Source organism: Propithecus coquereli, unplaced genomic scaffold (assembly GCF_000956105.1).
Source record: "Propithecus coquereli isolate 6110/MARCELLA unplaced genomic scaffold, Pcoq_1.0 Scaffold280, whole genome shotgun sequence".
Taxonomy (NCBI): Eukaryota; Metazoa; Chordata; class Mammalia; order Primates; family Indriidae; genus Propithecus; species Propithecus coquereli.
In genome coordinates this window covers 1,039,870-1,066,720 of record NW_012148397.1, presented here as the reverse complement: position 1 = coordinate 1,066,720, position 26,851 = coordinate 1,039,870, and the positions used below count along the sequence as shown (strand labels likewise).

The 26,851-nt window shown below is 51.2% G+C and overlaps 1 protein-coding gene across 1 annotated transcript in view; it reads left to right on the top strand.

Moving 5' to 3' along the window:
• CDYL2 (chromodomain protein, Y-like 2) overlaps positions 1-26,639 on the top strand; it is a 161,954-nt gene extending 135,315 nt beyond the window's left edge. The window contains exons 4-7 of the mRNA XM_012648191.1: positions 9,679-9,851; positions 17,663-17,873; positions 23,372-23,515; positions 25,861-26,639. Coding sequence (XP_012503645.1) covers positions 9,679-9,851; positions 17,663-17,873; positions 23,372-23,515; positions 25,861-26,019 — 687 coding nt within the window. The 3' untranslated portion in view covers positions 26,020-26,639. The remainder of the gene's footprint in view (positions 1-9,678; positions 9,852-17,662; positions 17,874-23,371; positions 23,516-25,860) is intronic.
• Positions 26,640-26,851: the final 212 nt, after the last annotated feature.

Genomic DNA, 26,851 nt, shown 5'->3' with positions numbered 1-26,851 from the left:
TTCGTCTCTCTGGTTTTGCAAGGCTCCGCCCTGACCAACGGGGGCTTGAACCTGCACAGCCCCGTGAAGCGGAAGCTGGACGCGGAGAAGGACTACGTCTTCGACAAGAGGCTCAGGTACAGCGTCCGCCAGAACGAAAGCAACTGTCGCTTTCGAGACATCGTGGTGCGGAAGGAGGAGGGGTTCACCCACATCCTGCTGTCCAGTCAGACCTCGGATAACAACGCGCTGACACCCGAGGTGAGGGCCGTGGCCGGGGGTGGGGGGGGCGCGGGCTGGGCTGGGGTCCCTCTCACGCGGGACAGACGTCGCTTCCTCTTTCCTTCCACCAGGGAGCTGGTGAAGATAACCAATGTTCATGAACACTTGACTGCGGGGCACACCTTGCTCATCACCTTACCTGCATTGTCCCATTTGGTCTTTGTGACCAGGTAGTGGTGTTCCCTCATTTTACAGGTGAAGACTGCAGGCCACAGACTTAGCGTGTAGACCCCGGGTCCAGACATCATACCCTGGGATTTTCCAGCTAAACTTGGTTGTAATCAGCATGTCACATTTCCTTGCTTTAGATGAAATTATATTCACTTAGTTCATGTATATATATGGGTATTTATCAAGACGGAATTCACACACCATAAATTTCACCCTTTTAAAATGGACAATTCAGTGGTTTTTATTATGTTCACAAGGTTGTGCAAGCATCACCACTTTCTAATTCCAGAACATCTTTATCACCCCAAGAGGAAACCCCATACTCATTAAACAGTCACTTCCGTTCTCCTTTTCCCCAAGCTCCTGGCAGCCACTCCATCCACCTTCTGCCTCTATGGATTTGCCTATTCTGGTCATATAAATGGAATCGTACCATATGTGGCCTTTTATGTCTGGTTTCTTTCAGTTAGCATGTTTCACCTTGAAGTATCCAGACTTCATTCCTTTTTATGGCTGCATACTATTCCATCATATGGCTAGACCACATTTTGTTGATCAGTTTTTCAGTGTGATGGACATTTGGGTGGTTTCCACTTTTGATTTTTATGAATAACGTTACTACAGACATTTGTGTACAAGTTTTTACTTGAACATCTGTTTTCAGATTTCTTGGATATATTCCTAATTCCTAATACAATTTTCTTGGATCTGTTCCAATGCTTGGAATTGCTGGGTCATATGGTTACTCTCTGTTTAACTTTTCAAGGAACCGCCAAACTGTTTTCCACAATGGCTATACCGTTGCATCCCCACCAGCAGGATGTGAGGGGTCCAGTTTATGCACCCTTGCCAACACCTGTCTGTCTTTTTTATTGTACCCTTATCAGTGGGCATGAGGTGCTATCTCATTGTGGTTTTGATTTGCATTTCCCTGGTGGCTAATAATGTTGAGCATTTTCATGTACATATTGGTCATTCGTCTCTCTCCTTTGCCTATTTTTAAGATTGAGTTATTTTTCTATTGTTGAGATTTAAGTGCTCTTTATATATTCTGGATACTAAATCTTTATCAGATATAGGATTTTAAAATTTTTTCTTTCATTCTGAGGATTGACTTTTTATGTTCTAGATAGTGTCCTTTGACATAAAAAATTTTAAATTTTAGTGAAGTCCAATTTATCTGCTTTTTCTACCTTACTTTTTTAATGTTCATCATACTTGTGTCTTAGGTGAATACAACAGGGAAACAATGAATACTTAATGCAGTTAGGTTGATGACATCATTCAAAATACAGGGTACCTGAGGGGAGCAGGGAAGAGATTCTTGATGGCACAAAGGCGGGAAAACTCTGATCTCAGCAGGCTCACCTGGGACAGGGACGTATGTAGAGTGGTAAATGACAATAACGGTGATGGGGCCAGAGAGCAATAGCTCTCTGTGTTTCGTATTTGCTATTTATCCCACGTCGTCCTACCACCTCTCTTCTGATGTAGGATGGTTTTGCTTCACGTCGTATAGATCAGAAAATTTAGGCTTACAGAGCTCACCTGGGTTAGCGTCTCACAGGTGAACCAATGTGTCCAGAGCCCCTTTTCCTGTCCTTGTAATGTCCCGCACTGTCCTTTCCATAATAGCAATGGAGACGTGGAGGGTCAACTGCGAGGGTGTGTGTTGGGGGACACAGTGAAGGGGTGGCCACTCACCGAGATTGGGGTGACAGGATGCGCTGGCATTGTCCAGGAGGGCAGGAGGTGCTGTGTCCTTGAATTTGTGATCGTGCATCTTATCGTTATGGTTTGTTTGTATAGACTCTGGTTCTTTATGGCACTGTGGGCCTGGCCGTCCGGGAAAGTTGACACATGGTGAGGAAAGAGCCTTGCCCAGAGCCCTTGAGGTTTGCGGGCTGGTGGTTTGCTGTTGCTCCTCCCATAAGTATGGTGTTTAGGGGGGCCTTTCCCTCCTCCCCCTTCAGCAGATGCATCCGCCAGGTTCTCTGCTGTGTAGACTTCTGTGTGGGATTCAAAGAAGTCCAGAGCCTGCTCTTTCCCCCCAAAGTGGCTCTTCTTACGTTTATACACCTGGAAACCTCATTATTTTAAGCTTCTCTTGAAACGTCTGCATGAGACCAATTCTTCTTGGATTTTTTCCACTTCACTCCTTTTTAAAAACATGCTTTAACAAGGCACAGCATTTTCTGCTGATAAATCGAATAAATGTGAAGTCTCCCAGTTCATTCCGTCATTGGAGCGGGTTTGTGCGTTAACTGTTGACGAGTCGTCCTAGACAACTTGTTGTACCCGACTGATTCGACTGATTTAAGACACACAGATTCTGAAACCTGTTGGGCTGTGGGCTTGGTTAATTAGGGTTCCATTCCTAATCAGTGTCGGTCAGTTACAGAATGTGAGAAAAATAGTGTAAGTTATTGATCTGCCATTTTCAGCTGTCTCAACAACCAAAGCGGGTTGTCTGCATGGGTGAGCTGGCTGACTGCGTACAGTGGTCCCGAATGAAAGATTCTACTGAGATGAAGAGGCAGTATTAGAGAAGGAATACAGATGTGAAGTCTAGCAGACCTGGGTTCCAGTCCTGCCTCCACAACTTCTGTCCCCCTGGGAAGTTGTTTTGCCTCTTTGAGTTTCCCCATTTGTGGAAATTACACAATATCCTCCTGGTGGGATTAGAGATAATGTATGCTAGGAGACTCGCAGAGGACCTGGCATACAGGAGGTATCCTATAAATGTTCCTGTCCTTGTTAAGATGAATCAGAGGCCATAGGCAGCCCCAGCCTTGCTCATTAGCAGAGGATCTGGGAGGGGACCACTTTCACGGTTATAATTTGAATTTTTTCTCGTTGTCTATATGACATTGGTTGGGTTGGCCTCACAGGCAGGAATTCACGCATTACTGGATGCGTTAACTAGACTCCGAGGCTAGTGGGTGTGTTGTGATATTTCTCCCGTCTGGAACACGGCAGAGAACCAGGAGATGAACGGAAATGCCCCTTAAGGAAAGAGCCAGCTGCGCGGGTCGCACAAGGTCTTCGTGATTGAAAGCTCCCTGACGTCCCTGCTGGGAGAGGACCCCGAGCCTCCCATTAGGGCTGTGGCCTCATAGTGCCACCATTGTCACAGTAACACGCCAGACATAGGCGTCCCCTTCCTTGCCCCTCTTGTCATGACGCCATACCACCTGCCCCAGGGCCTGCTCACTCTCATTCCTGAGTAGCTCTCCGATATGTTTACTTCTGTCCACTTCCGCCCTAACGGTCAGAGTCCAGACTACTAGGCTGTTTCGTCTAGACTATTGTCATAGCCTACCGAGGAGTCTGCCCACTTGTCATGCTTCCTGCGTGTCATCCAGGTGGGCACAGTGATCTGCTGGAAATGCATGTCTGCTCGACTCACCCAATCTGCATGTACATGTGTGTGTGTACACACACCACACGCACACACAGAGCTCAAGCTTGTCGGTGGCTCTCGATCACTGTGGTTAACAGTTGGAACCCTCAGTGTGGCCTGCAAGGCCAGTGCAGTCTGACCTCATTGCGTTCCCATATCATATGTATCTCTTCCTGTACTCTAGCTCCCTAGCTTGCTCTCGTGCTCACACCTGCCACAGGGCCTTTGTACGTGCCCACCCCTCTGACTGCAGCAGGCTTCCCTTCTTCCTTGCTTCGCTAACTCTTGCTCTTCCTTCAGGTCTCAGCTCAACCATCGCTTCCACAGGAAAGTCTTCCCTACCTTTCTGTCCCGGCATAGCTGTCTCTCAAAGGCCTTCCTAGCGCCCTGCCTGCCTCCCTCCTGGAACTCATCACAGTCATTAGTCTGCAGGGGTTTGTGTGGTGATCTGTTAAATGCCTGATTCTCCCCCAACATTAGACTGTAAACTTCTTGAAGATGTAAAGACTGCCATTCTCTCAATTCAATAAACCTTTGTTAAATTCTTTTACACGGGAGGTTCTGGACTAGATGCTACAAGGGATATACAGATGAGAAGGATATTTTAGCTCTTAAGGGATTGCATTAGTTATTTATAGCCACGTAACAAATTGCTCTAAACTTATCATTTTAAAACAATGGACATTTATTGTCTCATAGTTCCTGTGGATCAGGAATCCCATCGTGGCTGGGCGGGGTGCTTCTGACTCAGGGTCCCTCGTACGACTGTGGTCCAGCGTAGGCGGGGGCTGCCATCCCACACCAGGGCTTGGCTGGAGGTGGATCCACTTCCAAGCTCACCCACATGGTGGCTGGCAGGCCTCAGTCCTCATGGGCCGGACACGTCTGTTTTCTGCCACGTGGGCTTCTCCTTAGGGCTACTCAAGACATGGCCGCTTCCTTCCCCCAGAGCAAAAGCTCCGAGAAAGGGAGACAGCCAGAGAGGATGGCCCAGACAGAAGCTACAGTCCTTTCGTAACCTAATCTCAAGTGACATCCCATCACGGTGGCATCTTCTGTTGGTTGGAAGCCGGGCTCTAGGTCCAGTCCTCCCGCAAGGGTAGAGAGAATCGCAGAAGCGCGTGAGTGGCAGGAGGAAGGGGTCAGCGGACCCGTCTCAAAGGCTGCGTACTGCAGAGATTTAAATCACATAGGAGGCAGGATGTGGGAAGGAGGTACACATTCTGAAAGGGCGTTTGTCACAAGCATCACAGCAAGGATAAAGTATCTGGGCTGTTGGGAGAAGGGAGAGTGTGCATCTTGTCGGGGATTTGGGGGAATCTCTCTCGAAGGTGGTTGTGTTTGAGATGGGCCTGGAGCGACTGGATTTCAGCAAGTACAGATGAAATACCAAGAGGGATCCTGGTTTATTCTTCTTTTATACTAAATTCAAATGAATTTGGTTATCTGGTTCTAGCAGATCCGAAGCTAGAAGTCATAGCGGTGTGTGTGCTCTCTCTAGCAGACACGAACAGCAGGTGCAAGTGGCAGCTAGAAAGTGCATGACCAGGGCAGTGAATTTAAAGGACGGATTTAGGACTTCAAGGTGCATAGTGATTTGGGACTATTCATTGTAGAATCACACTCTAGAAGCCTCTAAGGGGGATTGACCTGTTATAGGCCAACGAGTGACCATGGAGAGGTAGTTATGTGCATGCCATTGTTCTGTTTAAGGAGGCTGAGTGTGGAGTAGTTTTAGAACATTTTACTTTGAACAAACCCAGTTACAGTATAAAATCTGGGGTCCTTCAAGAAGGTGGAACCTCAGCCATCTGTCCAAATTGAATTCTCCATACCAGAAAGGCAAAGGAAAGACACACTAAATAAATGTAACTTTTTCTAAATAAATAAAAATGTAGTTTGTACTTTTGTTGTATCAATACAACACACATTTATTTTCAGTTTAATTCATAACAGAGATGGCTGCTTTTTGGTTCCTGTTTTTACTAATTGACAAGTGAGGCCTCAGGCTGCTCGCTGAGTCATACATAGGTTTGCAGTTCATCTCTTTACAGCAGGGTTTTTTTTTTTTTTTTTATCTGCCTCTCAGAGAAATAGAGTTCATATATAGGTGAGAGTGTATCTATTTCTGGAGGCAGATGGATTAAAGGACCCACAAGATAGTGGCCTGTTAGCTTTTTTGATGTTCAAAATGAATATCTGTGGCTTATACCCTGTTAACATGGAATGTGCTTCTCCCATCCTTCCAACAGCGCACGGGCCTGGAGGTTCTCAATTCTGATTGATCTCTGGTTCTGTTTTTTCCACTAGCATTTGTCCATTTATTATGGAGTATTAGAAAGTGAAGGGGCGTCGGTGTGAGATTTGAATCGTGGTCCTGCCTGTTACTGCTGGTGTGACCTTGGGTAGCTTCCTGCACCTCTCTGAGTCTTCACTGCTTCCCCTGCAAGATTGAGATACCATTCCCTACCTTGCCAGATTTTTGTCTGGAATCAAATATTATGTGGAAATTACCTGATTCAATCCCTCGCACTGCTAGGTTGCTTGACAAATGGGAGTTCTTTTAAAAGTATAAGATAAAAGCTAATACTCTCATAATCTCTCCCCCACCTGCACCCTATGATTATGTCTATTAAATCATTAATAATGACCCTGCAAAAGCTTGTTCATGTATTGTCTCCCCCATTAGACTCTAAGCTTCACCCAAGCAAGTGCCACGCCTTGTTTTCTGTTACCGTGTACTTTATTTTATCCCCTCATCCATTGTAATGCACGTATTTTTAAGAAGTTTCCTTAAGTCATGTACACACAGCAAAGTCTACATGTAATCATTTCTCCATACCACTTCTAGACATATAACCTTGACATGCTCTGCCTCTAGTCATTCCTTTGTGAGAACGTTGCACAATATTATTGCCCACTGCTAGAGTTCTGCCTTGTGCAAGCTGCCACCCTCAGATTAGTCCATGTCAGTATTACGATTTTTATAGTCCGTTCTCATATTGATTTAACAATAACATTCACTGATTTCTTTGCTAGCTATTATTCCTCGCACATCAGTTTTTCTTTCTGAATGTAGTTTTCTTTTCTCGAAGTACATGCTTTCTTTAGTGCTTTTAGTGAGGGTCTAAGAGTGGTAAGCATTCTTTTGCTGAAGACGCCTAATTTTTACCTTGGCTTTTGCTTGATAGTTTAGCTAGGTGAAGAATTTTTTTTGATGGTCATTTTCCTGAGTACTTTGAAAGTTTTATTCTGTTACCATCTGGCATTCGTTTCTGCTGTTTGGAATTATGCTTCCAGTTGAATGTTTGCCCTATGTTGGATACGCTTCTGCCTCTGGAAGTATTTAAGGTTTTGTTTTGTCTTTGATGTTCTGAAGTTTAAAGACGATATGTCTATGCATGTATTTATTGTTATTTCTTCTGCTTAGCTTTTCGTTGTTTTTGAATTTAAGGATTCAGTTCTGTGGTAGGTAGAATAATTTCCTCCTGTCCCCAAAGATGTTCATCTCCTAATCCCTAGGACCTATGAATATCTTAGGTTACATGGCAAAGGGGAATTAAGATTTCAGATGCAATTAAGGTTGCTAATCATCTGACCTTAAAATAAAGCGGTTATCCTAGATTATCTGAATGGGCTTAATATAATCATGAGGGTCTTTCAATGTAGAAGAGAATAGTCGGTGCTCGAGTGATAACAAAGTAAGAAGGTGAGAGAGACTCACTGGCCATTGCTGCTTGTGAAGGTGGAGGAAGGGCCCATGAACCCAGGAATGTGGGCGGCCTCCAGAAGCTGGAAAAGGCAGGGAAACGGATTTTCCCTTAGAGCCTCCAGATGGGAACAGCCCTGCTGACAACTTGATTTCACCCAGTAAACCCGCATCAGACTTCTGACCTACAGAACTATAAAGTGATACATTTGTGCTGTTTTAAGCTACTAAGTTCGTGGTAGCTTTTTATATTAGCCATAGGAAACAAATGCGTCTTTCATCAATTCTGTAAAATTCTCACCCTTTATCTCTTTAGATTCTGCCTTTCCCCTGTTCTCTGTCAATTCCTGATAGAATTCCTAAAGCACCTATTTTAAATCTTCTTGTCTTATCATTCTTGTCTTTAACCTCTGATTCATATTTTCAGTCTCTGTTTTCTGTGCTATGTTTGGGGCAATTGCTTCCTATCTTTCAGTTTACTTATTCTGCCTTTAGCTCCATCTAATCTGCTGTTAATCTCAGCAGACGTCCATGACATTGTTTTTCATTTTGAGAAGTTTCTTTTTCCCGTCAAATCGATTTTTCTCCATACTCTCTTATTCTTTCCTTATTGTTGATATGTCTCCTTTCCTCTCTGATTATTTTAAACATTCTTATATCACAGTCTTTTTTAGATCATTCTTTTACTTGAAGTCATGTTATATAATCCTCTCATTTGTTGAGTATGCCATCTTGTGTTTCCTCAAGTGTTTTCTAACTTTTGATGGTGAGCTCATCTTCAGCAGCGATTTTTCTTTTCCTGTATAAATCCCATGCAGTCTGCGTTGCAGTTTCTCTCCAGAGTACTTTTACACTTGTTTCTTCTATCAGATACCTCAAAGATATCACTAGCCCATGTCTAATTCCCATGTCAATTTTTTTTAACTTGTATATTCCTCCCCATGTGCTTATAGTAAGTAACTCAGAACTTCAAATCCACGTATAGGGCAGGCTTGGGGTTTTCAGTTCTCGTGGGAGATTTTTTCTATGCCAAAGATAAATTGTTTGAGCAGCTTGTTCTGACTGTGGTGTGGTGAACAGGTGGCAGAAGGACCAGAGGGGCTGTGCTCATTAATGGTAGAGCCATATTCTGACATAGACTTCCCGTCTCCAAAGCCTGGCCACGCTGCCGTGAGTCATCATGAAAGCCCAGGCACCCAGGGGAGACTGTGTAGTCAGGATGGACAGTGTCACCTGCAGGAGTGTGATTGGAAGGTGTCAGGGCATGTGCAGGGCTGCAGGGGTTGGTTCAGCCAGAGCCCAGACTTCGAGTTTCCGGGTGATACTTTGGCCTCTGCACCCAGCATGTGTGTGGCAGGAGCTCAACTTCAGACCCTGGCTCCACCGTAAATTCCACAGTCTGGTGGAGCAGAGACTGCCGCTCCTGTAGCCGGGTGCTCTTACACGGAGGGCTTTAGATAAAAGGCCCTGCTACCTTGAGAGCCACCTGGCCTATGGGGAAGACTGTGGGCCCCAGAGCACGACTTCCTAAGTCCAAGTCCAGCTCCGCCACATACCTGCAAACCACGCAGACTCGCTGTGCTTCGATTTCTTCATTAATAACATGGGACTTAAACAGTATAACTCCCTCATAAGGCTAAGCAAGTTCATCTGTTAAAGCAGCACTTCTCAAACCGTAACATGCGTACAAATCCCCTGGGGTCCTGTGCAAATGCAGAGTCTCACTCCGTAGGTCTGGGCTGAGGCCTGAGTAGAGTTAAACTGAGCCGTCTAGAGAAGGCTCATGTACCTCCCCTGGGCTGTGCATGGGACTGTTTTCCCACGCTTACAAAGGGCTAAGCAAGCAAATGCCAGGAGAAGATTCGCAGAGATTTTCCAGGGGTTGAGAGACCAAGCCAGGCACCCGGGGCTGGAGCCGGGGACCACACCGCCTCCCCATCAGCACTCTTCTGCCTGCTCTGGGGATGGTGCTGGCCAGCTTGGGTTTTGATAAGCGTTTCTGTCCTTGGTCTGGACGTGTGCTTGTATTCAGGGGAGGCTCCCTGCACAGGCGTCTGGCTGACTTCTCGGTCTTCAAGCCCCCGGCTTACAGGATAGACGCTTAACATCCCTGCACACTCATCTCCGCCTGCAGATCATGAAGGAGGTCCGGCGCGCGCTCTGCAACGCGGCCACAGACGACAGCAAACTGCTGCTGCTCAGCGCCGTGGGGAGCGTGTTCTGCAGCGGCCTGGATTATTCCTACCTGATCGGCCGGTTGTCCAGCGACCGGCGGAAGGAGAGCACTCGGATCGCAGAAGCCATCAGGTGAGCTCTTGCCCTGTTCAGACACTTTGGGGTCCTGCCTAGGATTACCAAATAAAAATACAGGCCGCTTAGTTAGTTAAATTTGAATTTCAGACAACAGAGGATTTTATTTTTAGCATAAGTGTGTCCCACACAATATTTGGGACCTACTTAAATTAAAAAAAATTGTTGGTTATTTATCTGAGATTTTAATTTTAATTGAGTGTCCTGCATTTTATCTAAAACCCTAGTTCTGCCAAAATTTAGGGATGCTTTACTGTCTAAGTTAGATCCCACTTTCATTCTTTTGAACAAAAAGATATTTTCTTTTCTGTTCAGGCCTATGTCTGGTGGGCCCATGTCTTATCCACACTGCTCCCACCCTCTGCCTGGTGGTGGGATTCTCTGGTTGTCTGGACTTTTCTGTGTCCTGGAGCTGCCATGGCTTTGCAGTGGGGAGGCGTTCCCTGGGCACCTGTGTGTCTACAGGCCCAAGGGGGCGGGGAGTGTGCCCCCCTCTCGTACTGACTTTGGGGCAAATGTTGGGATCCTGGGGGGTGACAGCCACTTCCAACAATCAGTATCCCTTCTGGGCCCCAGGATGGTAGTTATGTCCCCATTCTTTATAGATATGTCAAAGGCAAGTGAATGTGATTCCTAGCCACTAGGGCCGTTTAGCTGGTTTAAAGCTGTCACTCTCTGTCCACCCTGGAAGGGGCCAACGTGCTCACTCTTGCACCGTGCTTAGGAAGCAGACAAGAGTCACAGTTTGGGAATGGCCACTGCTCTCATGAGAAGGAACACTCATTCCATGGGGTATCACGGAGCCTCAGGCCACGTGTCAGGGATTTCCTGGGGCCTCCAGTCTCGCTGCTCTGTGAAAATGCCACACGGAGGCAGATTCCTACCTAGCTGTAGGGGGCTTGGAGGGGATGCAGTGTCTCCAACAGGTGACGCCAGGGTGCTCTTGTGTGTGGAATTCTGAGTTCCTCTTCAGGGTGAAACATCCATTGGATTCCCTGCTCCAAAATACCCGTGTGCTTCCTGTTGCAGAATTCTTTCCAGAAGAGACAGGACAAGCCTGGACACTGTTGTTTGAAAGGGCATCGCGGTTACGCTGGGTTTGGGCTTTGCGGGTGCAGACCAGCCCAGGCCACGTCCTCAGTGGTTAGTGCTTTGCGTGGTCCCAGCTGTGTCTTCTTGCTACTGCCTTTTCCCGTGTGGAGGGGAGCAGCAGGACCCCCAGTATGCTTCTGTCCTCATTCATGGGGCCACCAGAATCCACCCGAGAGTACGAAGCGCCCATCTCTGTGACCTGTGGAAAGCCGTGGTCATGGTCTTTATCTGGTTTATGAATTTCGGTGGAGGCATCAGCTGGATTTCCAGAAGCCCTGGGAAACCTGTCTGCTGTAGCCCCTGCTTTTTGCTCCATGCACACACACAGCTCAGTAGCATGCAGACCCCTTGCAGTGGGTTGAATTGTGGCCTCCCAAAACATATGTCCAGGTCCTAATCCCTGGAATCTGTGAATGTGACCTTATTTTGGAGAAAGGGTCTTTGCAGATGTAATTAAGTTCGGAGTCCCAAGATGAGATCATCCTGGATTAGAGTAGACTCTGATTCCAGAGAGAACTTCCTCTGTAAGGGAAGAGGAGACACAGATAGAGGAGAACGTGATGCTCCAGAAGAGGGAGAGACTAGAGTGACGCAGCTGCGAGCCAGGGACCACCGGGAGCCGGGGCAGAGGCCTGGGACACACCCTCCCTCAGAGCCTCCAGAAGGAACCACCCTCCCAATGCTTTTTTTTTTCCTTTTTTTTTTTGATATAGGATCTAGCTCTGTTGCCTGGGCTAGAGTACAGTGGCCAAATCATAGCTCATTGCAGCCTCAAACTCCTGGGCTCAAGCCATCCTCCTTCCTCAGCCTCCCAAGTAGCTGGGTCTACAGGCGTACACCACTACGCCTGGCTAATTTTTCTATTTTTTGTAGAGACGGGGTCTCACTCTTGCTCAGGCTGGTCTCAAACACCTGACCTCAAGTGGTCCTCCCACCTCAGCCTCCCAGGTGCTGAATTACAGGCATGAGCCACTGTGCCTAGCCCTGACACCTTGACTTTGGACTCCTGCTCTCCAGAACTAAATTTCTGTTGTTTTAAGCCCCCGAGTGTGTGGTGCTTGTTCCAGAACCCTAGGACACTAGTACAGTCCCTGGGGATATCATTAGCACCCCAGAAAGCCGCATCTTTTCAGGCTCTCCTCCTAGACAGGCGTCCCTCCTGGCCTGTGTCCCAGCATCCCAGTGGCCACTCCTTCTGGTGGTGACCGTTCTTGTTTGCTGGGTGGGATCCGTTAACAGACAGCTCCCAACAGCTGCAGGTAAGGTGTGACTCCCAGGTCAGCCTTGGGTTGACCATGATACGGCTTGTCCAACACCGGGGACAGGGACAGCTCCAGTGTGTGCAGGGGGTCAGGACTTGGCGGTTTTCCTCAGAGCTCCCACCGAATCGTTCCTTCCTGCTACTTCTCACACCCAGTCTCTCTGGTGAGAGCAGCATCCCCCTGGCCTGTTCCTGCGTCTGTCTCACATCCATCATAGCTGAGGGGTGACCATCTTTCTCCTGTCACAACCTGTTGGGGTTGTGTGGGTGACAGCCACACCCCTCTGGACTCTTGAGACCCAAATCAGTGGGGGCAGAGACGTCAGTGGCAGGTGGGGCTGAAACACCGGCCAAAGGAGGCCGTGGTGCAGAACGTGGCTGGGGCCCGGGGCCAAAACTGCTTTTGCCTCTCCCGGCTGCGTAACCCAGGAATCCCGGAGCAGAGGCCCCGGTGTGGGGAGATGCTGAATGCCCGGTCTTGCCTCTGGGGAAACACGGCCAGTGGAGTGCAGACAGTTTCCATCTCAGTGGGCAGGTGAGCTTCCCGCAGGCAGAGAAGAGGGCAAGATGGCAGAAGGAATTCTTCCTGATGCTTCAAAGGGGGCGGAGTTGCTAATGTATGAGCTAGCAGGGACACAGCAGGAAAGGGATGTCCCCGGACCACCGCTGGTTCCCAGCCCCCCACAGCACAGGGAGGCACAAGGGAGCGTTTGCAAGACCCAGACTTGGCAGCGCCTCAGGCGATTCTGAGCAATTTAGGCTGGGTGGAGCCGGCGCATCTTTTGATTTGAAGTTCGCTGGGTGGTTGTCAGGTGCAGCCAGGGTGGAGGGAGCCTGCCCTGTGCTAGCCAGGAGGTTTCGGCACCATTGACTGAGAACACCAGGAGGAACAGAAGATCCTTCTTTCTATGCAAAAAGAGAAGCTGGCTATGGGGAGAGGGCGAGGGAGGAGGTGATGCGGCCTGAGGAGGGCCTAGAGCTTCCAGGGAGGGTGGGTGGAGCGCGGACGATGAGGCCGTGGAGAGCAGAGAGCCCATGGGGTCAGCAGGGGAACCCAGCTCTCCCAGCCTGGGGGTGTCCCTCAGAGACCACACACAAGAGTCGGGGACTGCAGAGAATATCTTGTGGATTTCCGGAGAAGTGCCTGAGTGAAGGGCGCTGCTGTTGGAAGGAGTTCGGTTCATGCTGCAAGTTCTGCGCCCGCTCCCGCAGATTTTCCAAGCGTATTAACACGTTTGTGATCCGAGAAGTCCCCTGTGAACGAACTTCACTGAAAATCTAGCAGGGCTGAAACAACTCTTGGATGTGGAACCGTCCCCATCTCCGTATAACTGACGGACATCCCTTGCAGTTGTCTTGGGACATGCTCTCGGCAGGGCTGGCCGCCAGGATGGGGGCCTGCCGCGTGGCCCTGCACCGTCTGAGGACCCCCTCCTCATCCTCGCCTAAAGCAAACCTGCACACACGTGATCGGGGCACCGTGCTCACTCTGCAGGTGTTTGATGAATGAACTCGCAGATGTGGGGAGAGCTCAGGCGATGCGTTCAGCAGAAGCCGCTCTCCAGGACCCGTCCAGAAGAGAGGCTGCCCTCCCCTGACATCGTCGTAGGTGACATGGTGGCTTGCTCAGGCATGGTATTCAGGAAGGCAGTGTGGGCTAGTGGCTACCTGCATGGTGTTTGGAAGCTGCCAGAGCCCAAAGCCACCTCTGCACCTGCTAGTGGTGCAGCCTTGGGCACGTCACTGGTCTCCCTGGCCTTATTAGCTCATCTGGAGAATGGGAACAATCAAAGTGACGGTGCTATTCTCAGTGGTGGGCTGGTAGGCCAAGGAGTAATCAGATACCCCATGTGCAATGCTTGGACTATTCCTGGCGATAATGAGCTCTTAGAATAAGAAGGAATTATTGTTGTCACTACTGCCATTACTTCCGCCCATGAGTTCTACCTAAGCTGAGTCTGAGCATGGAGTGGGCTCCCAGAGACAGAGTGGCAGCCACTGTGGGCATCTGGTCCCTGCAGGCCCCGTATTGGCTGGCTCGGCTCTGAGCTTTGGCAGTAGCAGGGCTGCCCTCCTTGGCTCTGATTAAAGAGAGTAGGTGACTAAGTGGGTCACAAAAGGTATGTCAGTTGCTGCAGGGGAATCCACACATCCCTGCGAGCAAAATTTTGTTTCTGAATCTCCCTTGGGCTAGAAGAATGAATCCCAGGTCACTGTGAGAATCCAGTGGAAGCTATGTCCGCCCTTCCCGGCAGACGCATTACCTGCAAGAGCAGCAGGGACCGTGTTCTCCCTGTGTCGGGCACTGTGGACTGTCATCCTTTAGTTCTCATTCAGCCCCATATATGGGGAGACATCATTGGCTTTTGCACTTCACAGAGGGAGAAAATGAGGCTCCGGACATCAGGCATCTTGTCCAAGATCTTACCAACTAGTTAGGGACAGAGTTGAGACTTGACCCGAGTCTTTCAGACTCTGAAGTTCCTGCTCCTCTGCCACGCTGGAGCAGCCCAGCGGCGTGATCGGGCAGAAGCCACAAGGCTCGGGTTGAGCAGAGGAGGCTGCAGGGGCCGGGTCAGCCTGGTGGCCATGGATGCTGGGGAGGACGGGGACAATCTCCCAAGTGCAGCCCGGCCACTGCAGTCGGGATCAGATACTTGAGCCACAGGGCCTGTAACTCAATATCCTGTTTGCTGTCTGGCTCCTTGCGATAGAGATCTACTGCCTGAAGTGAGAGAAAAAGGATGGTGGGGGGGACGCTTCGCATCACATTATTATATCAAGGAAATGAAATGAGAGGCAGATTGGAATGAAACAGGACGGGCTTGGGGGAAGGGTCGAAGCTCTACACTCTTGGTCCTCTCTGCCCTCCTGGGCAGGGGGTCCCTGATTCCCTTGTGCAAAGCTCAGGTTGGAAACCACAGAGCCAAAGGCTCTGGTGTCCTCAATGGGGAAGGCTCTGGAAAGTCTTGAGGGGTGTGGTCAATTCTGCAGCCCATCCCTGAAGGGCTGTTGTGTGGTGGACAGAGCCCAGGTAATAGGAGTACCAGAGAGGCCCATGGGAGGCTGCAGCAGAGAGGCTGTCTTCATAGGCATGGACCCTCCTTTATTGCATGCATTCAACAAAGACAGGATGGCGCATCCTCAGGATGTGATAGAGGGGATTCTGTACCGAGAGGAAGGCATGGCTCTAGGAGTCTTAAAGTCCCTCCCAGCTCTGAGATCCAAGATTCCAGAATTGTATGAAGGCACTCAAGAATGGGATGTTTGACAAAAATCACCCAAACCCTGGGGTTCTGTGGTTCCTACAAAGAATCCTCATGTCCCCTGCAGACTCTGAATTGCATTTGGTAAAAAGCACTTTCAATAGCCAGGGACCTGAGCTGAAACTAACCATGAGGTCAGGAAGTGAAGCCAGGAGATGGGCCACTGGAAGACCAGGCGTCAGAGCATCCAGGTGCGAGGACTCCCTCTTTGAAGCAGTGTCTCTTTGGGGTCTGCTGCAGTGGGGCCAGCAGTAACTGAGGTAACGCCATCATCGCAGGCAAAGTGTTGCCTCCAGTCTGGGCCAAAGGAATATTAAACAGTCTTCTCACAGTTGAATCTGATCCCAACATATCACTGTGACACTCACATCTTTTGATAAGAGTTGCGGTGAGGAACAGTATCAATTGAGAAGGGATAAATCAGCTTGACATTTGTATTAGTTAAGTATTAGCTGCTGTAACAAATAAACCCCAAATATGGCTTGATTGCGATAGAAATGTACTTCTTACATGTGTAAACCTAAGACAGACAGGACCGATCAGCCCATGGCTGTCCTCCCAGTAGTGACTTGGGAACCCAGACTCCTTCCATCTTGTGGCTCAGCCGTGTCTTCTAAGACTGCCATGCTTATCAAGATGAACAGGCTTGGAGGACTGCACGGTGGGAGGTTTGTGCACCTGGAAGTGGTGCATGTGGTTTCTACTCACATCCCATTTGGGCAGCACCGTGACTTGTCCACGGCCAGCTGCAGGGGAGGCTGCAAAATGTGGTCGCCCGGTAGACCTAGACCTCAGGAAAACAGGTGGTGAGGAGCTGGTTTGCCATTGCCATGCCTCTGGCCTTGTTCTGGGAGATGTGTGTATTTATTCAACAACTATTTACCGAGCACTAATTCCAACACTGATGGAGGCCAAGCAGGGCCCACGTGGTGCCCTAGACCTGTGGGTGTCCTTAAGGAACTAAAGGGGAAGCAGAATCCAAAAATGAGCAAGCAAGTGAATAATTAGTGAGGGTTATTGCAAATTGTGATAACGGTGTTTTCTAAGAACTCTCAGAGGTCTGTGTGGCTCATGCACAGTGGGTAAAGGCGACAGTGAGGTGAGAGAAGCCTGGAGAAGTAAGCCAAGGTAGACCAAGGTCAGATCTAGGTCATGGGCCTTTGGATTTTATTCTTGTGAGTTCTTGGTAATTTCCAACCTTCCAGCTGAGAACAGTGAAGGATACAGGCTTTACTAACATCCGGATCTTTTCTCCTTGTCCAGATGAATATTAAAATTTTATAGACCTTACATAGCAACTAGGGAAGAGGCAAAAAGCATTCGAAGGCAAAGGAGATAGAAGTTATTGCCTGATTGCTTTGCTCACTAGGTAAAGATGCGTGCTGTAACCTTGCTTGGTGCAGAAGGGCAGGGAGTAGGAGATACTGTCCAAACCCATAGCCACGTGTTTAGAAGTCTTACACCCACAAGGGAGTCCATTATCCTTCCTTAATTTTAGTCAAAGCCATCCTAGCACATAGCCCTTGTGGTCATTTAAGAACTATTTTGATGAGTCTGGTATCCCTGCAGGTAATTCAGAATCAGACCATCCTAGCATTGCAAGAAGTTTTAAATGTCATCAATCCCAACCTGTGCCCCCTGTCTGAAGCTTGTATTCCCTCTGCAGTATCACCCAGAGTGATCACAGAGCTAGAGTTAGGATACCTATAAGAACGAGGAATTCATGCCTCCCAAAGCCACCACCCCATTCCACCTTCCTTCTCTCTTTGAATTGAAACATGCCTCCCTGTAACACCCTCCTTTTGGTGCTGTTTTTTTTCTAGTTCTGTGCCTTAACAGTCAGGTTGTCTTCCTTAGGATGTATACAATTTTGTCAATATCTAGGGTGTCCGTATAACTTCCCGTCCGAGCCACGGCTTTTGGGAGTGTTAGGAGGTGGTGAGTGGGTGCGTCGCCGGGACGCTGGGATGCACTGGGACAGTCTGGGCAGACCAGGACGTGTAGCCACCCCCTCAATATACCTCTGAAAATCGGGCAGCCCGTGGCTCAGTATCTGGGGTAGTGAGGCCTTTGGCTGGCACCTGCCCTCCTCTGACAACATGAGGGTGCATTGTGGCACCTGGGAGAATCAGGGGTGTACCCACGGGCTGCGGGCCCCTGTTAAAAGAGGGTCTTGTCTCTCCTCCCAGGGACTTTGTGAAGGCCTTCATCCAGTTTAAGAAGCCCATTGTGGTGGCCATCAACGGGCCGGCCCTGGGCCTGGGCGCCTCCATCCTGCCCCTCTGCGACATCGTGTGGGCCAGCGAGAAGGCCTGGTTCCAGACGCCGTACGCCACCATCCGCCTCACGCCCGCCGGCTGTTCTTCGTACACCTTCCCCCAGATCCTGGGCGTGGCGCTGGTAAGTCTCCTGCTTCCCAGGCGGCTTCCTGCGCTGATGCATGGATTTGTGCCTGTCCCCGTCCTGGGGGTCTGTCTCAGCTTCCTCAGCCTCCCCAGAGGCCGGGCTGCCTCAGAGCCTCCACGCTGTCAGTGCCGGGTGTCGCAGCCGAGCCTAAGAAGATGAAGATGATGTGTATTTATGTGCCAAGCACTTAACTTCAAGCACTTTGCATAATGTCTCATGTATTCCTCATGACAACCGGTAAGGGTGTGCGTTAGGGTAGGCTGTGCGCTGTAACAAATAACCCACGATCTCCGTGGTCTACACCACAAAGATTTCCGTCTCAGTCTTCCGTAGTCCAGCGTAGGCGTAGGGGCCGCCTGCACGGACGGGGGCCCAGGTGTCTCCCCTCCGGCAAATCTGCCTCCACGTCCGGCCGGTGCAGGAGGAGAGAGCTGGATTCTCCCAGAGGTCTTTGCAGGCCGGGCCCGCGAGGGGCACCGTCACTCCACGCACGTCATTAGCCACGACTCAGTCGCGTGGCCGCACGCACGCACGCACGAGGGAGGCCGGGATGCAGTCTAGCCGCGTGTGCAGGGAGAAGAGGGAACAGATTTTGGTGCTCACAAAGCAGCCTCCACCCCGTGCGGAAACCTGTGATTCCGTCTTGCTCATGGAAGGCTGGACTCAGAGAAGTTAAGGAGCTTGCCTTGTCACTGGGTGAGTCAGCCCGCAGAGCTGGTGTCGATGGAGGTGGGGGGTCCACGGTAGGCTGGGGTCAGATTCTGCAGTCTGGGCGGGGAGGGTAGTGATGACGGCGCTTAGCACTGGCTGGGCCGTGTTAACTCAGCCCATCTTCATCACAACGCTGTGAGGTAGGACAGCCATGACCCCCATTTTGCAGATGCAGAGACTGAGGCTCAGAGAGGCGAAGTGAGTTGTCTAAAGTCACACAGTGGTAATGGCAGTGGTGGGATTTGAACACCAACTGTGGTTCCACGGTCTGTACTCTTAACCCAGCCTGTTATTAAATAGCTCCCGCATCTGAAGGGCACGTCTGAGATTGGTGCTGTTGGGACCAGAGAGGGGCTCAGAGGTGTAGCTGGTCTGAGTGGGTGTGAGGAGGCAATTCTGCTGCATCCGGGCCTCCGCCACGGCTCACGGGCCTTTCCCGCAGACGTTCAGACCAGCCTGGGCTGGCACTAGCCACAAACTCTGAACTCAGGTCTGAGCCGGGGTCTCAGAAGGTTCTCAGGGGGTCCCCTCCTTCCCACCCCTCTCCTCTGGACAGGGAGCTGGTCAGCTTCCTTCGAATCCTTAGAAGCCACTAAGTGCCAGGCTCTGCGCACCCGCCAGAGGCTTGGGGGTGGTTAGAAAGACGAGTTCTCTCCCCAGGTCTCCTGTTCCCCGGCTCAGCATCTTGGGCCGGGGTCTCACTGTGTGTAGGGAGGACCCCTCTGAGGAGGTGACACTTGAACATGGACTCGAGAGTGCCGGGCAGGGGACACATAGGTGGAAGGACTGAGTGGGGTCTGGGCCTGGCAGGCCTTGGGACGTGAGGCAGCAGCGTGCCTGGCCGGGGACCGATGAGGGCGGTGGGAGGGCCGAGAGGTGGCGAGCAGGGCCGGGACCCGTGGGCCTCGCACACCAGGGCGGGTGCTGGACTCCCACGCAGTGCAGGCTTCGGCGAGGTCTGCCCAGGATGTGCTGGGGGCATCTCTGTCGTTCACTGGAGACCTCACAAAACTGCCGGAGAAGCACGACCCAGGCAACAGGACCCCGCACCACACAGCCCCCAGAGAGGCTGAGCCCCTGCCTCCCCGGGCCCTGCAGAGACGCTCCTTCCGGCCCACTGTGGCCCACGGCTCTTGCCAACTGTCCCTTTTTTGGAACAGACTCCAGGATGTTTCTTTTTGCTTCTCATTTTTACTGGAAAGTAAACACCCCACCTTTAACCTTACCTCCGGTCACCCTAGGGCAGGCCGTGCACATTCTTAGCACTGCGATCGTGGGCACCGGGCCAGACAGTTGCTAGGGGTTCCCTTTGCGAAGGGCAGAGAGGGCTTCAGGCCGGGGTTCCGCCTTCCCTCCCTCCACGGTTCCATTGCCGTGGTCTTCATGAGGCCTGCGGGCCGCTTGGATCGTCTCTAAGTCCTGCTTTCACGACGGCAGCTGGGTTGATAAGTAGCGTCCCTTCTGCTCCTGAATATTCTTCCTTGCTCCTTTTTGAAAATGACACCACCGACCACCATATAAACAGCCCACGTTCCCAGCCCTGCCCTGAGCGCCAGCGGTGTAGCCGCGCCTCGTGCCGGGAGCTCAGCGCTGCCGTTGCCTCTCAGACGGCAGAAAAATTGGGGTGTTGTGAGGTTAAGTGACTTGCCCACGGTCAGGCGTTAGTGACCAAACTCTGTTTATGTTATTTTCTTAGCTCTAGAGCGAGTTTGTTAGTTTTATTGGTTCTCACCAGTGACAGCCTGCCCCGCCTCACCCAAGAATTCCCTTTGTCACTGCGTCCTTGGGCTCCTGGATGGCACCCTTAAGTTCTCTGCAGAGGGCACTACAGGGACGCAGCGTCCGAGGGGTGGCCTGGAAGCCTTTCTGTGCGAACAAAGGCCTCACCTGGGGCCTCGCACCTGCCAAGGAGTTGGTCCAGGTGGATCTGAATCCAGGTTCATCCGAGCAGATGTGGCCAACTGCTACTTCTCCCGGTGAGACTCACAGCTTTCTTTCTAAGGATGCAAAGATGCCATTCTATTCTCAGTGACCTCTGGCATCGAAGTGTCTGGACTTGTCTTGAGTTTAGGTTTTCTCAGGATTTTGTGCTACTTGGGTTTTATTTTTTTTTGTTGAAATCTTGACTTTCCTCCTGTTAACCTGCCTCTCCCACGTGGTGACTGGTCACTGATGTCTGTCTGCCTATCCCAGGTTCCTTTCTGAAGTCCTTGCTTGTTATCTTAGAGGTTTGCCTTCAGAGCAGAGTGTGGCGTCAGACGTTCTTGTGCATGCCTGCCCCAAGGACTCACAGGAGCGGCTGCTGTTCGTTTGAGCAAAACTTGCAACTCCTTGTAACTGCTTGTCCCCGCGAGAAGGGGAGTGAGCAGACGTGGTACCTTCCACTCCTCCAAACTAGAGACTCCAGGGTTCTGAAGTCCCAGCGCCCACATGTGTGGATGTAGGTGTTCTCACCTGGCAGGAAAGAAAAAGAACTGCCATCGTTCTATAGCAGGGGACACCCGTGACCTCCTGTTTGTTAACCCCAGTGGGCCCATAGTTGACCCATGTTGTCGTCTTGCTCTCTGCTGCAAACTCCTTCTTTGACCCTCTCATTCCGTGACGTCTCCAGCACCACTTGGTGGGGGTCTCCGTGACCCTCCAATAATTTATCTCTGTTAGTCTCTTTCAGAGCCCTTTCGTGGGTCTTCTGCGTTGAGTCTGAGCTCCTCAGCGTGGCTTAGCGTTTGTTTGTGGCCTGTCTTAATCCATTCAGGCTGCCGCGACAAAACACCTTAGACTGGCGAATTTATAAACAATGGCAATTTATTGCTCACGTTTCTGGAGGCTGAGAAGTGCAAGGGTCAAGGCACAGGCCTTGCTGGGGAGGCCGCTCTCTGCTTCAGAGGCGCTGCCTTCGCCTGCGTCCTCCCCTGGCAGAAGGGGGCGGGTGGGGCCGGCTAGCCCCCTCGCCTCTTTTATAAGGACACGACCCCCGCTCCCCCCCCTCCCCCCCCCGCATGAGGGCTCTACCCTCATGACCCGATCACCTCCGAAAGTCCCACTTTCTCTGTTTGGCAGGTGGGACAGATGAGGCCACGTGGACCCAGGAACTCTGGGCCACCGTAGGCTGCTCCATCTCACCGATGGCAGGAAAGTCAGGCGGGCACAGGCCAAGCCCAGGAAGCAGACGCTTTCAATCTGCCCACACCCCTTCCATTCCCCTCCGGTTCCTCCCTGTCTTTCGTGGTCGCCACAGATGTTAAAATCGTACAGTCTTATCTCTGCCTTCCTCTCTCGTTTCAGTCATTTCTGAAGCAGCGAGAATGTCGCTGTTGGAGACAGGTCCTTCTTTCCTTCTTGCTGACGGAGTCGTGTCCGGCTCCTTCTACTGGTTCATTCGTTTCCTTTCCACTTCCCCAGACGAGGTTGTTTCTCAGGAAGCCTGGGGACGTACATTGTGTTCAAACCTGTAACCAAACGCGCGCTGTGTATTTATCCTTGACCTGATGCCTTTCTTGACTCTGGCACGAGAGATTGTCCTCTGGGTCACCATGACCCGTCAGTGACAACCGGAACCCCAGGATGGGGACGTACGTGTGGATCTGGAGGCCCGAGAGTGCTTGGCATTTCAGCACCAACCCAAGAGGAGCCAGCACCCAGGGTGGGGAGGGAAGAGTGGGGGACAGATGGAGGCAGGCAGGGACACGCTGTTGGCCACGTGGAGGAGGCGGGGATTCGAGGACCCCATCACATGGACGTGACTGTTACACACTAATTCTCAGCGCGAGGGTCACCTGTCTAAGTTGGCTGCCCTGCCTGCACCCAGGACCTTGTCCATGCAGCTCGTCCTGGCCCACGGATGACAGCTGCAAATCTCAAAGCAACAGAAAATTCTCTGGGGAGTGGGATGCAGAGGCTGCCCATGTCTCGAGAGCCCGAGGAAGGCGGCTTTGTGCCCTTTGCGACTGGGCAGAGCCTGTGCCCAGCCCTGTGCCACGGGGAGAGATGCGCCTCTCTGCCCTGGTGTTGCTGCTATTCAGGACCTTCAGTGGCCAAAGATGGAAACAATTTAACTGGTTTAATTTTGTTTAAGAAATAAATAAAGATCTTAGTGGTTCCCCCAGTGGGAAAGTCCAGAAGTTCCAGAAGTGGAACTTCTCTTGGAGAGACGGGGCCCAGGAACTCAAGCACCATCACCCCTCTCTCTTTCTCTCTTTCTCTGTTTCTCTCTCTCTGTCTCTCCCTCCCCCTCTCTCTCTCTCCCTCTCTCTCTCTCTTTCTTTTTTTCTTGTGGACCCACCTTTCCTCAGAGCAGGGACACAGCCATGGGCGGCCCCTCATGGGCTCGCTGACATTAACCTGCAACCAGAGAGGGAGAAAGACTTCTCCCCGACGCCTGCAGCTGGAAACTCCACAGAAGAGCTTTATTATTTAGGGTAGAGCATCTCTCCTTCCCTAGACCTGTTGTCACAGCCGGGTCACCGGCAACGAAATGTGCCCAGCCCAGGATGCATGGCCGCCATAAGGTCTTCCACCACAAGTGGGGAGGGGTGTTGGGCAGACAGAGCCACAGTAGATACGTGGCTCCTTTGGAGAATTTAATGAAAGCTGTGGACCCTCTGCTCAGAAAAATGCGCCTAGAGCCAGATGTTTGCATGCCATTCCCAAAGCTTATCAGACCCCAGACCAAGAGTCTCGCCTTGGCGAGCAGGGGCAGCTGCACGCGGCAAGCCCAGCCCGGGCTAACGGACGTGGGCAGAGCTGTGCGCCCTCAGCCTCCCCCGCCTTTGCTTTTTCAGGCCAACGAGATGCTGTTCTGCGGGCGGAAGCTCACTGCCCAGGAGGCGTGCAGCAGGGGGCTGGTGTCGCAGGTCTTCTGGCCCACCACGTTCAGCCAGGAGGTCATGCTTCGGGTCAAGGAGATGGCGTCCTGCAGCGCCGTGGTGAGTTCCCGCCTCCCATGTGCCCATCCCTGTCATAGGCCCGTTTTATAGATGAGGACAGCAAGGTGCAGAGGGACTGGTTGACCTGTCAGAGGTCACGCAGGAAATAAATAAAAGACCCTTTGCGCTTCAGCACACGCCTCTTCTCCGTAGGGACAGCTTAACCCGGAGGGAGGCAGGGAGGTCCTTACGTATCCTCCATCCCCTCCAGCAGGGGAACTCGCGGGAGAGAGCTGTGCTCTGGGTCCGAGTCACCGCTTTAAAGCAAGTGCTGACCACACACGAGAGCACAGACACCTGTAGCTTTCAAAGAAGCGGGAAGCAGAGACAACTAAGGACAGAAGTGTTGACCCGGCCCAGGGGTGACTGGCGGGAGAGAGCATGCTGTCCCCGCATGTCTCGTCTCCTCTCCACCGAGCGCTGGGCACGTTTAAACATCACCATTTGGCTGTGAAGGCGCGTTGAAAGTAGATAAATAAATAATACCTCCACAGAGGCGCTGGCTTTTAATTAAGTGTTGATTTTATCTCCTGACAGTCACTCTGAGCACAGTAGGGAACTCTCCTGTGGAAAGGTGGAGAAGGGGCCAGTCCCAGAGCCCAGACAGGGGCTTCGGGGGAAGAAGGCCTGGGCCTCTGTGCTTTGCTCATCTCCTCCCGTGGATACGTTTTCCGTCTTCCTAATGGCTGGGAAGACCAACCTGTCCTACTTTACTGGGGACTTTCCTGGTTTCAGTGCTGGAAATCCTGCGTCCCAGGAAACCCTGCAGTCCCGGGCAAAGGGGTGGCTGATCACCTGGGTCGGCTTCACGGAGAGGCAGGTGGAAGTTCTAGGCAGAGGGGACAGCGAGAGTGAGGGCGCAGACGTCGGAAGTCCACAGGGAGCGCTGGCAGCGGCGCGTGGTCTGTTGGCACAGGGGACACCAGGGACGGGGCAGCTGGAAGGCAGGTGGGAGACGGGCCTGGAGCTGCAGGGAGGGGTTTGGTCTCCCCGGTGGCAGTGGAGAGACATTGGGGTGAGACCAGCAGTGGAGGGCGTGCCCGAGGGGGCAGGCTCTTAGGACAAGAACTACCGCAAGGAGGTCTCTGCTGTCAACAGTTGGGAATTCAGGAGCTTTGGGCGGGTTTCCTAAGAGAGGAGCCCACCCCCACAGAGCGCGCCCGTGGCCCCGGGGAGGCGGTGCTCTGACGAGACGTTCCCAGGGAGACTTGGCAGCCCCACCCCTCCCCTGCAGCCTCCAGCCCTCCCAGTCTGGCCTCTTTCCATCTGAGGGAGTTCTGGGAGAGGCTGGGGGAGGCCAGCGAAGGATGCTCAGAGGCCTCGGCTCTGGCCTCGCCTCTGCCAGCGGGAACCAGCCAGACCTCGGATTCCCTGCCACAGCCGCCACCGAGTAGCCAGGCAGCCCTGGGCCACAGCACTTCATCGAGCTTCGGGTTCTCCGTCTGTAACGTGGGGATGAAAATGCTGCCTGCTCACAGAGAGAAGTACTTCTCGTAGAGCCTGTTGGTTAATGGGCATCGTAGTAGCATTGTTGTTATTACTATTATTACTGCAATGATTATTACTCATTACTATCATTATTATTACTATTATTACTATGATTATTGCTCACTATGATTATTGTTACTATTATTTCTCATTACTATGATTATTATTACTATTGCTATGATTTTTGCTCATTCCTGTGATTATTATTACCATGATTACTATGGTTATTACTCATTACTACAGTAATTATTACTATGATTGCTGTGATTATTGGTCACTACTATAATTATTATTACTTAGATTGCTGTGATTGTTACTTATTACTATAATTTTTATTATTATGATTGCTGCGATTATTACTAATACTTGTTACCGCAGTGATTACCACCATATGGCCTGCGCATGAGCATTGCTGTTGGGCCGGTCGGTGGCATCTTCGACAGCCATTCATTCATTTCACCGTGTCGGTCTGTGTTCCTAGTGATCCTTGGGTTTGGTGTCCTTGTTCCCAAAAGATAATGAACATGAGGTGTGAAAAGGTTAAAGCTAAACTTTTCATGACACCTATAGAAAAGGACACTGTTTGTTGTCACCCTTGGGTAAAAGACAAGGCTCTCGTGGTCTGGGGTAACATGGGTCCCATCCGCCGCCCCAGGGACCGAGGACTCAACACATTGACGCATCCGGGACCTTTCCTGGCAGTGCCGGCAAGGTGGGCCGGGAAGGCCCAGGCTAAAGGAGGCAGCCTGCTCTGGCTTTGCATGTCGGGGATTGGCCAGGGCCTCGTGGGCTCGGTACCTGGTTCTGGAGCAAAAGCCCCAGGGCCCGGCTAACCAGGCTCGTACCTTTCCCTGCAGGTGTTGGAAGAGTCCAAATGCCTCGTTCGGAGCTTCTTGAAATCGGTGCTTGAAGACGTGAACGAGAAGGAATGCCTCATGCTCAAGCAGCTCTGGAGCTCCTCCAAAGGCCTGGACTCCCTGTTCAGCTACCTGCAGGACAAAATTTACGAAGTCTGAAGGGCCCCGGCCCGGCCGCCCCAGTGCTCAAGGGCACCTGACCTCCAGCTCTGCCCTGTGTTTCGGGAAGCGGAGCCCGTGTCCGCCCCGGCCAAGGAGTTTGTCACGGTGTCTCTTTATGCCTAGGGCTGTGTCCATTCCTCGTGTCGTTTGGTTCCTCCTCATGGGTTTGATTTTGTGTCACAGATGGGAAACGCAGCACACTTGGCCTCCCCCATGTCCCCGCCTGGCCAGAGGGCTCTCGAGGGCTGTGTCTTCCCAGAGCTCTGCCGGGCACCGCCGTCCTTGCCCCACTTGCTGAAATGCACCGTCACGGTCTAGGAAGGGGAAGGCCACTTCCCCCGTCCTTCTGACTCAGGCTGTGTCTACACAGTGCCTCTGATTTGGAGACTTGGCTGTCTTTGCTCTCTGGTTACGTTCGGATTGGGTGTCGGGGGATGGTCAACCTTAGGGAGTTTGCAGGCCAATGAGCAAAACGGTGGCGTACACCCAGCTTCAGTCTCCTCTCCGACGCACACCTGTGTGACTATTAGGGCTTGGTCTCAAAACCCAATTGAGTGATTTACAAACCCAGATATTGTACATTTAGAAATGTTTTGTTAAATATATATTTTTAAAACAATGTAAGTGGAAATTCTGATAATTTATGTGTATTATATGTAAAGCTAGTTTTGCAAAAACATGAACTACTAGGAAAATGTTTTTTCTTTAATCGGACTTATTTTATTTATTTATTTTTGTTTATATATTGTGATATCTGTTGTTCACACAGATAACTATTTTCATACTGCCCTGGACCAAATCCCATACAAGGTTCTTGCTGTTTGGTGCA